This window comes from Hydra vulgaris, chromosome 11, assembly GCF_038396675.1.
Source record: "Hydra vulgaris chromosome 11, alternate assembly HydraT2T_AEP".
NCBI lineage: Eukaryota > Metazoa > Cnidaria > Hydrozoa > Anthoathecata > Hydridae > Hydra > Hydra vulgaris.
This window is the reverse complement of record NC_088930.1, coordinates 56,334,284-56,350,000: the sequence shown is the minus strand read 5'-3', so window position 1 is coordinate 56,350,000 and position 15,717 is coordinate 56,334,284. Positions and strand designations below refer to the sequence as shown.

General features: G+C 29.5%; 1 protein-coding gene across 1 annotated transcript in view; it reads left to right on the top strand.

The window, feature by feature from the left end:
* Positions 1–12,286, top strand: part of LOC136087319 (uncharacterized) — a 12,664-nt gene extending 378 nt beyond the window's left edge. Inside the window, exons 1-4 of the mRNA XM_065809742.1 lie at positions 1–842; positions 9,418–11,007; positions 11,161–11,373; positions 11,578–12,286. The exon at positions 1–842 is cut by the window's left edge and continues 378 nt beyond it. Coding sequence (XP_065665814.1) covers positions 78–842; positions 9,418–9,456 — 804 coding nt within the window. The 5' untranslated portion in view covers positions 1–77 and the 3' untranslated portion in view covers positions 9,457–11,007; positions 11,161–11,373; positions 11,578–12,286. The remainder of the gene's footprint in view (positions 843–9,417; positions 11,008–11,160; positions 11,374–11,577) is intronic.
* The last annotated feature ends 3,431 nt before the right edge of the window (positions 12,287–15,717 follow it).

Below are 15,717 nucleotides of genomic sequence, written 5' to 3'. Positions count from 1 at the left end.
AGAGTTCAAATAGTAAGAACAATTTTTATTATAACTATGGATTAAAAACATCTAATCATCCAAAACAAATTATAGAAATGATAGCTTTTGAGAATGAACTCATTGATCTTGTAAAACACATTAAGTTTCGAAAGGTGCACAGCAGTTTCCAAAATAAATTAAAAAAAGATATAAACAGTATTCGAAAATCTAACCTAACTTATACGTATGCTGATAAAACGACCAATCTTTACAATTTTTCTAAAAATGATTACAACCACTTGTTAAGAAATGCCATCACTTCAAACTACAAATTATCCAATTCAAACATAATAAATAAAGTAAACTTAGAAGGTAAACGTCTTTTGAAAAATCATGAAGTTTGCAATAAAACTGACATTAACACATCTTCCGATTGTTTTATCACTTTAAAAGACCATAAAGATAATTTTAAAAACAATCCGACTGTCCGTTTATTGAATCCTGCTAAAAACGAGGTTGGTAGAATTAGTAAAGATATTCTTTCTAAAATTAATACAGACCTAAGAAATATATTACAATTAAATCAATGGAAAAACACTCGAAATGTTATCGATTGGTTTAAGGCCATAAAAGATAAACACCTTTATAAATTTTTAGTTTTTGATATTATTGACTTCTACCCTTCTATCAGTGAAACACTTCTTAAAAACTCTATCAATTTTGCGAAGCAACACCTAACATTAAATAAAGAAAACATATCACTAATTTTTCATGCAAGAAAGTCTTTGCTTTTTAATAATGATCAAGTTTGGATAAAGCAATCAAGCGGTTTATTTGATGTTTCCATGGGAGCGTTCGACGGTGCAGAGGTTTGTGAGCTGGTAGGAATATTTCTTCTTTTTCAAATTTCAAAATTTTATCACAAGCTTGAGGTTGGTTTATACCGTGACGATGGCTTGGCAGTTTTTAGTAATAAAAGCGGCCCTCAAATGGAAAAAATAAAAAAGCATATTGTCGAAATATTTAAATGCAATGGCTTACGGATTTCTATACAACGCAACATATATATATATATATATATATATATATATATATATATATATATATATATATATATATATATATATATATATATATATATATATATATATATATATATATATATATATATACATATATATATATATATATATATATATATATATATATATATATATATATATATATACATATATATATATATATATATATATAAATATATATATATATATATATATATATAATATAAATATTGATTAAAATTATTTTAGTTTTTTCACATTTAAAAAAATTATTTTAAATGTAAAAGTTACCTACCCAGTGGGCACAGGACCTGAATAAGACGTCTTTTGAACGTTCAAAAGACGTCCAAAACGTTCAAAAGACGTTCAAAAGACGTCTTTTTTACATCTTGTGCCCACTGGGTAGTAGTTATGTACAAGGTTCTAGGTATAATACTAGTTTCTAGTGTGCTCTTTACTGATGATGTTCTTTACTTATGGTAAATAAACTGTTATTATTAAACCATTACTTATTATTTAATAAAGGAAATTTTTATCTCATTTAGTTAAATTGATTTTTTTTTTTAAAAAGAAAGATAAAAATTAACTTATTGTAAAGAGTATATTTTGTTAAACAAAACATTATATATATATATATATATATATATATATATATATATATATATATATATATATATATATATATATATATATATATATATATATATATATATATATTTATATATATATATATATATACATATATTAGAAATTTACGTAAATATGCAATATTGCGTTTTATTTCAAGTTATTTCAAAAATAATTGCTATGTTAAACCGAAAATTATATTTGTGTTTGAGGCTTGCACATTTACTTTTATATAAAAAAATATAAAAGTTCGTAACAAAAATTTCTCTATTTGTAATCAACCAAATACGCCGCTATCATGGGAGGCCAAATCTGATTTCAAAAAATTTGCCGTATACGCTATCCACTTATATTTTGAGATCATTGGTTTAGCTAAGGGGCCGTCCATAAAGGTCGTCACCATTTATTAGGCATTTTTGATCATCTCCCCCATCATTTGTCACCGATTGTCCTTTTTCCTATACCCTTCCCCCCCCCCCTCCTTAAAAAGGACGTTATAAAATTGGACACCCCCTTCCTTATAAATATAATTCAGAATCTAATTAGGTATTTCCACGTATGTTTTTGTTCTTTTGCCTTTCTAAAAAAAAAAATTATTTAATATTACTTTAGTCTTATCTGACATACTAAATTTAATCAAAGTGTATCATGGGAACTTGCCTCACTCGCCATCTATCCAAGAATTCTTTAAGTGATCGTCGATTGATATGATTGGAAAATAGCAGTCTGGTTTGTCTGAAATAGTTGAATTATTCGGAATATGAAGGCCCTCCGTTTCGATTTCGTATTCATCAAACCATTCAGCAAAGGCCGCGTTCTCTTCTACTGCAACTACGGCCATTAACTCTCCTTTGCGCTTGGCATTAATACGAACAGGCCTGACTTGCAAAAGAGTAATAGCCATTCGGTTAATAACATTGGAATGAGTAAAGTTGACATGCTTTTTGAGCATGACTTAGGAGGCAAAGTACAAGTTCAATTGCTTGCAGATTTTCTGAAAAAAACTTGATTGCACAGAGGAATAAAACAGATTGTAAGGAGAAGGTTTGAATGATTTCAATGATCGAGGAATGATGCTCTGAATATTGGAAGCAATAAGAAAAAATGGCGACGTCTGAAATGGATACAGTCTTCAAGCTATTTTATATAGGTGGAGGCAGAAATCGACCAAGAATAATATGGAAGTAAGGGCTCTTTTTCAAAGCGCAACATCCAGGATCTTCACTATTTGCGTGAAATATTGACTGGTGCGCACATGAGAGGCAAACCCTAACCCTAAACTGATCAGAGATGATGGACATTAAGCTCCGTCTTTTTGTCTGGATCGATATACTCGGCCACCTTTGAAAACTGGTCAATCATCAGACCTGAAAAGACCGAGGTAGAGCTCCTTCCAGCAAAGTCAAAGTTCTGTTTCTCCAAAAGAAGATCCACTGTCCTGTCCTAAATATAAGTCGCAATGCAGATAAATAACTCCTTAAGCCTTGTATATATATTGTATTTTGATAAACAGTTGATATTAAAATGAATTTGAATACCTTTAGAGTCTAGATGAGGTCCATAATGATCATGAGGTAGGATCAATTCCGCCAACTATTTACTCAGTTTAGCCATCCTTCTCTCGACTCGATTTCATCATGATGAATAAGGCATCCAAATTCTTTGTAAGGAAATGATAAATTGCTGTAAACAAAATAGATGTTTAAATTAGAAGAAAGATAACTGTATTGAAATATCGCAATAAAAATTTGAAAAAGAAGGCTATATCAGTTTCAATGACATTAGCGTATCGTGAATGTTCACCTGGTCCACCATCAACACTGAAGACAAACACTGGCTTTACCAACTGGGTCAAAGGATCTTTTGTGATAGAATCAAACTCTGGCAGAGTCAAAAGTTGTTCAAAGTCCAATCCGTGAGCATACGCTGTCGATGATGAATGCTTTCCAGATCGAATAGCAACATAAGTTGGACCGGAATAGGGAACAGATTTTCTAATTTGATTGCAATACCTGCGTAGATGGACGGGATGAGTTTGTGCTTTGCAGTGATAACCCAATCATGATCATGAAGAGAAACTCGATATTCCATATGCATCAATATATCTTGTTTGTTGGCAGCGGTGATTCCAATAGGGATCCGAGCTTCATCGTCTTGACTTATAAAGCACACATCCTTAAGGCTCAAAAAAGAGCAAACTTCTTCCACATTCTTTATAGTTACTGTACAAAATGGACCGTCCGCGTGACTTGAATAGAGGTTATTTTGAACCCCATCAACTTAATTGGAACCGTGTGGACGTGTCTCTTTCCTTCAAGCGAATTGCTCCGTTTTGGCAGCAAACGAGTATATAAAGCACTTCTGCTAAGATTGTAACCTTTTTTTTCGAGCTCGGCACCAAGCTCATCCAACAATTTGAGGCTCTTTAAAAGTAATTAAAAAACAATCAGTAAATAAGTTCAGAGGCTGAAAGATGATATTGAGACCTAATATAGTCTATTAGAATTATTTATTATCTAATGTTGTACTCTCACCCTATACACTTCAGATTGTCTTTTCTAGTGGGCAGCAGATCCATGTTCAGCAAGTTGAATGATGACACGCAATATTTCTGATTGTTCTACCTCAATAGTAGGGCAACCGACTCTGTCACGTACTTTAGGAGCTTTTTTCACTTCCGGGTGGTTAGCGAACACCAACAGCACCGAAAGAACTATAAAAATAAGTTAAGGTTCATTTTCTACAATATTATTATTTTAACTTATTTTTATATGATGCGATAAATATTACCTAATTCATGACAGTTTTCTCTTCAGCCCTTGATTTTTGTTTTGACTTCATATTGCCAATAAACTTGTTTAGATTACTCGTAAGCTCGTGAACATTAGCCTGCATCTTTTTAATGGTTTCTTCTTCAGCATAGGTCCATAAGCCACTTCCTTTTCTTCTCTTCATAGCAACTATTTCTTGATTCAAAACAACAATCTCTGCTTTGATTGTGTCTTGATTTCTTTGTCTCAGTTTGAACTGTGCTCAGGATGTCGTGCAGAGAGGCATCTGAAGTGGTATCAACGACATCTATTGGCTCAATAAATTGATCTGAAAAAAGCTTGAACTCAAAAGAACTGGCATGGGAAGGAACAGATTGTTTGGTTGTTTGATGGGCCCAAAATGTCATTAAAAAACCTTTTCGTTTTAAGACAACAGTGTGTTATTATGGATAGATTAAAGCAACTCAAATTTACTAAAAACAAAATGTGGTGTATCCCAAGTTTCCATTCTTGCTCCTCTTTTGTTTCTTATTTATATAAACGATCTTCCAAACGCCTCTAATATCTTTAAAACTATGTTTGCCGACGATACAAACTTATTTTACTCGTCAAAGACAATCGAAGATCTCTATGAAAAAACAAACGCTGAACTATAAAAAAAGTTAATATATGGTTTAAATCAAATAAACTATCACTCAATATAGAAAAAACTAAGTATATACTATTTCACTCTAATCAACAAATTAAAAAATTCCCATGAACCTGCCAACAATTAATTTAGAAAATATAACCATCAAAAGAGCTCTAAATACAATGTTTTTAGGAGTTCTAATTGATGAACACGTCTCCTGGAAACCCCACATAAACTACATAAACACAAAAAAGAACATAGGTTTACTTTACAAGACAAGACCATTTTTGTCATAAAAAAGTCTAAAACTTATTTACTTTTCATTCATACATAGCCATCTCATGTTTGCCAATATAGCATGGGGCAGTACCCATAAATCTAAATTACAACCACTTTACTTACGTCAAAAACACGCTTCAAGACTAGTATACAACAAAAACAAATTTACTCATGCTCAACTTCTGCTGGAACAAATAAACGCACTAAATATATTCCAAATAAATATTTTTCAAAATACACTTTTCATGTTTAAATATAAACTAAGTCTGGTTCCAAAACATTTTACAGCACACTTTTTTAAAAACAATATAAATAAATACAATACAAGAGCAACTGGCAACTTTAAGATACCTTTTGAAACAACAAGACTCTCAAAATTCTTAATTACATATCATGGTCCCTATTTATTTAACAAATTAGTTTCCAGAAACGAATCACTATTAAACTTAAACAACGAACACTCTCTGAAAAAAAAGCTAAAAACTGCAATAATCAAATTAAACAACTTTAAGGAATTTTTTTAAATTTGAATAAAGAAATAAATAAATGTAACTTTAATTTTAAATTTAAATTTAACTTTAATACAAATCGATGAAAAAAAACAATATTAATAACAAGGTATATATGTAACACATACATATATACCACGTATGCAACTTTTTTATGTGTATTACACGTCTAAGAAAAAGGTACTCGATGACAAGACTGACTTAAGTCTTCTGCGAGCTTCCTTTAACTACAAATAAGAAATTATTTTCATCAATCTTACACAAATTTCGTTTTTATCATATTTATACACAAATATTATTTTGAAAAGTGGTAAATAAACTTATTGTGAAACATCTAAACCCTCCTCCGATAAATTAGCAGATTTATTTTTATTTATTGTATTTTTAATTTTAATTGGAATAATATAGAGATATATTTCTCGGATTATTTTTACTTACACGTTATTATATTGTTGTAATTGGTATTTATTTTATTCATGTCTCGGAGTTGTACGCAACTATATTTTTATTTACTTCGTATATTTCGAACTTTATATTTATGATTTTTATTTGTATATCTTTATCGCAAACATGTGGTTGGTTACTTGTAAATACTTTGTAGTTGTAAAATAAATATGTATAAATTAAAAAATAAAAAAAAGACCATTGAGCAATATATGTTTTTTTTGGATTATGACAATCAAAATGCATGAATTTACATTTATCTTTATTAAAACTGTTTAGCCCTTTTTTTTGTCCAAGAAATATATGATATCAAGATCAAATTGTAGAGAGTGGTTTATTTTTTTTTTTTATAACTGCAATTATTTTTAAATCATCAGCATATAGTCTTGCTTTATTGTTCTATTTTTGTGTTAAATTATTCATATAAATTATAAAAAGCAAGGGTCCTAAAACCAATCCTTTTGGTACCCCACTACGAACTGTTTCCCATTCTGATTCAAATAGTCCCAAACAACTCTCTGTTTTCGGTTTGCTAAGAAAGCTTTACACCATTCAGGGTTATTATTATTGTGTACAAAATAAAATACTTTCCATTAGTTTACAAACAACAAAGGTCAATGAAATTGGACGGTAGTTACATTCATGCAGCCTATCCCCGTTGTTAAAAATTGGTGCAATATTTGCTTCTAACCAGCTTGTAGGCAATGTTCCACTTAAAAATGAACAGTTAAATATCTTACAAAGCGGTCTAGCTAAACTGTCAGCACATTTACTTAAAAACATTGGATGAATTTTATCAATACCTGGAGACTTGCGCACGTTCAAATTTAATAATCGTTTTTTTATATCTTCCTTTTTAAATAATGGGGTTGGGCAAATTTTTTCTGTTATACTTTCACATGTAAGCATATTAGTTAGGCTTTCGTTTATAAATATAGAATTGAAAAATCTACTTAATTGATTAGCAATAGCTTGACTGTCAGTTGATATTTCGTTATTTCCAGTTGAAATTGCTCTTATATGGTCTTTAACTTTTAGTTTACTGTTAATATAAGCACAAACTTGTTTTGGATTATACAGACAACAATGATCTTTGACACTTTTGCAACACATTGAAAAAATAACAAAAAAATATGCTTTATGTAAGGATTGCTGCACAACCAATTGCCTTTGGACAATCATTTGTAATATTCGCTTTCGGCAGTCATTATTAATTGCTAAACAAGCAATTCCCTTTGAACAAATATTTGTAAAACTTTATTTAAAAATTATAAATGATACCTACACTAAATAGTTGGGGACGAATTTCGCAAAAAGAATTAGCACAAAAACCCGTAGCGATCAACTAATGATATATATGATACGAGAAACTTCCAAGGGTTGAGCAATATATAATTAATTGTAATATATTCAATATATTTACATATACAAAAATAAAATTTAAATAAATATCGACACAAATTTCTTTTCTATATTACGATAAATAAAAGTATAACATTCCCTTGTTTACATTAAAAAAATTATATAAAGTGCCCCTACCCCTTGTCCTTTTTTGTCCTTTTAATCTGGACCCCCTCCCCCCTCTATTTGCATGACGTCGTTTATGGATTGCCCCTTAGTGGAAAAATTTCAGAACGCGACTTTTCGATCCTTGCAGTCGGAAAGTCACGTGGTTATGCAAAATTTTAATAGCGCTAAATAACATCTTCGATGAAAATGATACAAATGTTACAATGGTTACGATTGTGCTAGGTGTACAAATGATAAGTTGAGGCAATATAGCAGGAAAATTCGTGCATGAATTAAAGAGTTTTAAAAAAGAAATTTCAGTTTATGAATACTTTAAAAAACTAGATTTCAACGCCGCAGAAAGGTATATAAATAAATTTGCAATCCTTGGAAACAATAAATGCCCATACTGTAGGTACGTGCGTATCTGGCTTTTTACGGCACCGATTTCAAAGACAAAAACTGTGACCTATTTTTTCACAGCGTGCTCGAAGTCGGTGTGGTAAAGGTAAATTTATTTGTCTTTTTTTTGTGAATTTTATATCAGCTTAGACTTTATTAAAAAAGTAGAATGTTTTATCTTAAATTTTTTAGTTTTTTTATTGGTATTTAAAATTTCGTTCCTGTTCTGGCACTGCATTGATATTGAAGGCATGTTGGTACATATTTAAAATTTTCCAGTCAATTGTATAAATCTATTTTTTATGTGCCTGCCAAAATTCATTAAAAAATATTTTTGACCACATACCGTATTTTTCGACCCGGTGGAGGTACCTTTTCCACCTCAGTTAGTGTTACTGCTACTGTTACACTTTATAAAACTGTTTTTGCTATTGTTACTGTTACTTTTTGTTATAAATTCTGTTTTTTTTTTACAGTTACCAGTGATTTTCATTCGGTTTTAAAATTTCGTTTCTCTTCCGGAGGTGCATTATTATTGAAGGCATGTTGGTACATATTTAAAATTTTTCAGGCAACTGTATAGATCTATTTTCTATGTGCCCGTAAAATTTCATCAAAAAATATTCATGACCATATATCCTATTGTTCAGCGCAGTGGAGGTATGAATTTCCACTTCCGTAACATAGTGTTAGGGGAGGGGCGATTTTTGGCAGTGGAGAATTCAGTATTTTTGATTTTTTATTCATTATAATGATATATTTTAATAGAACTGTTATACAAACTTTTTTTTAATAGTCTTTTACTACTAAGGATATTTGGGTTTTCTTTTTTTTAAATTCTTAAATGATTTACACAAAAATTAGCAAGTATAATTAAGGTGGTTATATATTAATATTTTTTTTTTTGATGGCTAACTGTTTTCACCCACCAAACATAATTTAAACGCAAAATTCTGCAAAATAAAATTTAAAATGCTAAAATTAAAATTATATAACACTATTTTATGATGATTCTGCATAAAAATCAGTAAAACAAAAACAGCATTTTCTCAGCATTTTCCTTTCCCATTATTTACCATATAACCACATTAAGCTATTATATTAAAATCTTACATATATTTAAATTTTTTTTATAGATTAATGGTGATTTTTTAAATTATTTAATTATGATTAATAGCCGACCCAATTAAATAGTAGTATTATGAGTGTTAAATTTAATTTAGTGCATCATGGGACCTCACAAGAAAACAAATCTATTTTAAGGTAAAGCTAAAACCTATTTAGCTTGTAATTTTCCAATATCACCTCATTTTAATATTGGCTGTAGAAATGGACATGTACTGCATATATTTGCAACTAACAACGATTCATATAAAGTAATTGTAGAACTAATCGGTAAGTATTTTAACATCAAAATTTGTATAAGTCAGATTTAGCAACTAGTTAGAACATCAAAAGTCTTTGTAAACCATTTTTCACGAAATTCGAAACCATTTATTGACATCTGCAACATGCTCTTTGCATACCAAATAACAGCATCTGCTGTGGCACAAACATCGCAATCAATTGCAACCACAATTGACTTTGCTACATGTTCTTCATTTTCTTCTCAACAAATCAGCGTTTCATCTGCATCAGTTAGTGATCACTTATCTCCTTTATCTCGCCCTACTTTAAAAACCACTTCTCATGAACCATTATCCTGTTTGAGAGCTGACCAGTTGAGTCCCAGAAAAAAGGTTATGAGAAAGTGATTAACTATTTTGAAAAACGAAATGGCAATTAAGAAGAGAAAACATAAAGAGGATATTAAGGGTTTAAGAGATAAGGCAATGGCAAGAGCATACAGATTTAAATATCTAAATCAAGTTATTACTCGTAAGGTAAAGATAATTTTTCAACTTAGAAAAAAATTAAAAGAAAAGTTTTTAAATTTAAAGTTGAAAAAACTTCAAAATTAAGTTTTTTGTTTGAAACAACTGTTGACATCCACGCAAAGAAAGTTTTCTTATCCAAAGGCAATGTTAAGCCAACAACTTGCTGATAAAAATTTTGCAATTCTTGTACTGCAAAATAACATTCTGAATTTACAGGAAGAGTTGGAGGAAATGCAGCAAGTAACACAAAATACCAAAAATGAAAAATGCTACTCAGTAAATATTAGGAGACTTATATATGACATGCTTGTGTGCCAAGTTCCTACACAAAGTGCTCTCTGCTCCGAAAAATTGGGGAACATACTGGCTATCGATTTAGTCAAATCCCACATCGAACAACTGTAGAAAAAATGATGCATGAGCTTGGTGGGCTTTCAGACTTACAGGCTGCTGAGATAGCATTTACAACAAAAGATCTGACACTTGGTTTTGATGCAACAACCCAGGTGGGTGTTCATGTTAATGCTGTGCACTTGACAACGGAATCAGAATGTATGGTTGTAGCTGTTGATCAATTTCCTGGAGGTACAGCTTATGACATATTACAAAGTCTATTGATAATCTTGCTAAGTTAATGTAGCGATTTCTATCAGCTCAAATATACTGACGTAAGAAGCACTATTATTGGGAACATAACAAATACAATGAGTGATAGAGTTGCAACAAACCATGCAGCAATCGCAAAGTTAAACCTTGTTTGGCAGAAATCATTAAGTGAACTAAACTGTCACCTTCACCCCTTAGACACAATGACCAGCCCTTCTAAGTCTTCACGGAAAGCCTTAGAGACTTCAAAAGGGAAACTTTTTGGAAGAGACTGCATTGCAGCAAACATTGTTGTACAGCTGAACAAACTTCGCTACAAGGATGCAAAAGGTACTCTAACTAATCTAAACCATTCTTTTATTTTAATATATTTAGTTGTCCGAATAAAATTTCGAGTTAAAATGAAATATTATAATTAGTGCATGTTTTTATTTCACATTCTTCTTGTAATTGCCAAAATGAGCTTTTTTATGATATTCATAGGTGATCCAAAAGGTTTTATAACTTTTTTGGACCAACACGAGTTGCCCAGAGAATTGCTACCACGCTATAGAGGCAGCAGACTACATATGCTTTTTCACATATGTGGTATTTTGATCCATCATTATGCCATATTGAAGACATTTCTGTGTTCTGGCTTGGCGTTATGCGGAGGTCTGTGAAATAGTTTATTTCAAGACTTTACGTTTGAAGCAGGTATCTATTTTCTTTTTTATACCTGTTCAGTTCATTTGATAAAGTGCTACATAATATTATAGGCTATAGAATTAGTTACAAATATAGTTTCAAATACAAATTACAAATAGTAATGACACTTGCAAGATTAACGGGGAGTAAAGACTATTATAAGACTATTATACAAAGATTATTCTTTGTTACGAATTAACTTTTTCACCTTAGGTATCCGTGAGTTGTTTGTTTCAGCTTTAATTGGAAAGCTACTTTCTGGTCCTTGGATGACAAAATTTTATATTGCACCAGGTACGGTGCAATATAAAATTTTATCATTTTATATTGCACCGGAACTTGACTACATATCTGGCATTCAGGTAGTAAAAGATGTTCGGAACACTCTTATTGAGAGCAGCAAAAATTCTTTACCTCTACTCAAACAAAAAACTGATTTCTTTGGTAATGATATTGAAGATGTAGTTTTTGATTCAATAATCAGCTTTTGCCCAGTAACTGATGAAATGAGTAAAGCTTTAGCTGACTGCCTTAATGCAGTTATTAGCGTCATTGACAGGCAGTACAAGCGGCAATTTGAAATGAGTTCTAATGATCACCTTAAAGACCAGACTATGTCAGCTAGGCTTCACAACATTGATTCAGAAGAACATATGGGTATGTTTAGCACTGCAAAGCACAAAGCTCCAAATGCGACTCTTTGTTTTTTTTCTTCAAAACTTCGTGTTTGCAAAAATAAACTAACTGCTCTGCTATGCAAAAAGCTAAATCATATTTAAAACAAGTTGATATTATGGGCAATCTCTAATGCCAGAAAAAAGCGGTTTACAAATATGCAATGTCATAATGACCTGAAGTTAGAATTGATAAAACAAATGGCAGATAAAATTCAGAAAAAAGAAAACAAAGAACGCAGAAATGTAAAAAAAATATTAAAAAATTGCATGCCTGATCAGGTAAAAGAAATGTTTCCCTGAAAAAATTCTTATTGGAGCTTCAATTGGAACAAGTATTTGCCACATGTGGTTCGATAATGCCACTAACACCCAGGATGTATATTACGGCAGAATTGTTGGCATTAAAAAGAAGAAAAGTGATGTATATATAGTTTCTTATTGGAAACTAAAAAAGAATGAAGTTGATGATGGTGTTGAGTATGAAGTGAGCAAATATCAACTTTCTGCATACATAATAAGTGGTGATATGGTGATAACATGTGTATATATTATAAGGTATATATTATTTTAAATAAGAGTATGTCTTATAAGCTTGCATTAACAGATATTATTTACAGATAGTAGGTTATTCTTTATTTTTTATAATAAATTTAGCAGTGCCTAAGGTATATCATATTCTCTACCCTCCCCTTTTTTTAAGATAATGAAAAGATTTATAATTATTTAATTTGTTTTTATGTATACATATATGTATATAGAAATGTAATTTTAGGTAGTCGGTTAGTTACCGATATCCAACAACCAGGTTGCAACGAGCTATGGGAAACCAAAGCTCATTTACTATTTGACATAAGGAAATCGCCTGGCTCATGGCAATTAATGTTAATCATAATGATGGCTATACATTGTTTCTACCCAGAAAGACAGACTTTTGCTTGCATGGATTGAGAGATGTTAGTGTTTAGTTACAATTAATCAGTACACTCCAGACAAATGGCATATGCCACTACCAGATAGTTACGCTAACACAATATAACTTTCTTTTCATTATAACTTATAATCAAATCAATTATATTTCAGGTTAGAAAGTATAGAAGGGTCTACTTCTATCGATTTTTCTGTTTGGTAATGGGAAATGTGTTGTGTATCAGGAGTTAAGTGATTTTTTTTAAGTTAGGAAATCATTCTCATCTTCTCTAATTTGTAATGGGTTTTTCAGTTATTGTGCTAAATATCTAGTATAATTTCATTTATCTTTTATTTCAAGGTTTTAACTATGATGGCAGCTTGCTACTGTAGATGTTTATCTTAAAGACCTCAAGATTTATTAACTCAGTAATAACAGTTACATGTTAATTTATTATACATTAGTTATTATTTGTTTGCCTTAATTTTTTTTTAATTTTATATTTCTGATATATTTTATCTTATCTATCATTGCAAGGTTACACAACATGATGAAAAACCACACAATTGCTTCGATGTATGTTGATCTTTTTCATATCAAGATTAAACCGGTTCATATTTTTTAGAGATTGATTATGTTTATTAATGCAATAATAACAGTTATGTATTTATTTATTATCTGCGACATAAGGCATCCTTATTTATTATCCGCGACATAAGGCGTCATAAATAGGTCTGGCGATATTAATTTAGGGGTTTCTTTATTTTAGATATCATTGAATGTGGGTTCCTTTGCGTACTAAAGAATCGACTCTTTCTAGCTATGGATGTCACAGTTTTCTTTGCTTCAAAAGCTAGGCTTTCTTCAAAGCCACAATTCTGTTAAAAACATTACTAAGCTAAAAAGAAAATTAATATTATATTCTAAATTATTTGTTAAAGAAGTATGTAAAAAAATTATTTTTATTTTTTGCGGTTTGTTGCAAATTTATATAAAGTTAGATAGATAATGGACTCCGAAAGGAAAAATGAAGGCGAGCCGTGGTAGACATGCCCCCCCCCCCTTCCGTTGTTTAGATGGATATTTTTGTATAGGTTTTTAGTTGAACTATATGGTGTTTTATGATTGTTTTTTTGTACTTCGGCTTCCACTAAAATGTCACGCCTTTTCCGATATTATATATGTATATATATCTTTTTTGTATATATAGCTTTCATTGAAATTCATTAGTAACGATAAAAATGAGGCGAAAACGCAAAAGCTTTTAAATATTTAAATTTCACCATATAGAAAATCTAGCCTTGGTGCATATTTAATAAAATAAATATCTATACCCTTAGCCATAAATATATATATATATATATATATATATATATATATATATATATATATATATATATATATATATATATATATATATATATATATATATATATATATATATATATATATATATATATATATATATATATATAATTATTGTAAATATCGCAAAAATATGCGTTTTTTTTTTTTTATTATGCATGTTTTATAAAATTTTGTTATAAATTTTACTATTACGTTTTATTCATTTAAAAATATTTTTTTATTTTAATTCGAAACTTTTTTCATAACGTTTTTAAATCGTTTTGCACATTTTACTTTGCACTGTGCACTCGCTTACTGAAATACTCGCTTTGATTCAAAACTATAAAACAGAAACTGTGTCAAAATTAATATGTAATTCTGCTGACAAATATTTTGGTAATATAGGTAAGAAAAAGTTTGTCAGTTACCAAGATATGGCTAACATAGTTTTTTTTTTGTGGTACTAATCAGTTACTTTATAAATAACTAACTAAAAATTAAAACAAATTTACCAATTGACAAGTTAACTTAGTTTTGTCTGTAGTATGAAGCGAAACGAGTAATAAATAACTCTAATAAAAAATCTAGTAAATTTCCTGTTTATTTTGTTTTCAAATATGTTTTCAAATATGTTTTTTTTATATGTTTAAAGAAGCTTCTGTCAAACACCACAAAATAAGGTGGGAGGATGAGTCAGTTCCTTTTAATGGTATTCCATTCATGATTAAAGAAAGTAAAGTTCTTGATTGTATGCATAGAAGAGATAGAAAAGTATCTTTTAAAGAAGAATATAAAATGCGTTGCAATGATAGAAAGGTATCTTGAATGTGCTATATTTATTTTTATTTTAATATTTATATAAGGTATATCATATACTTATTTATTTATAGTTATATATTTTATAAGTATATACTAAACTTGAAAACTTTAATAATTCAAGTATAGATAAAATATAAATACACTACATGTTTATAACAATAATATCTGATCACAGTTACTTTAAAAACTATGAAATGATGCAGGACACACAAAAATTTAATTGTAGTTCACAAATAAAGATCAAAGAAGTTTTAAAATTTCCAGATTTTAAGGTTTTATTTCTTTTAAATTATGTTAGTTTTATTTAATATATAAAACAAAAAGTTTTGTATAATTTGATTTCCAAAAATAAAAAAACTTTAAAAAAAACTTTAATACATTGTAAGACGAAAGAAAAATAACCGAACTTGTTTGCAATTTATAGCACATGCTCATGACTTATAAGTTTTTAATCACTATTTACTTAATTACTTAATTGTTGTTTATGACACTATTCTAAACATAAATCAATTATATAATATTTTATAATAAAACATCATATTTTATCGATTTTTTTATTAATAAACTTGTAATTTTTCTCAATTCATTTTGTTATTGATATTG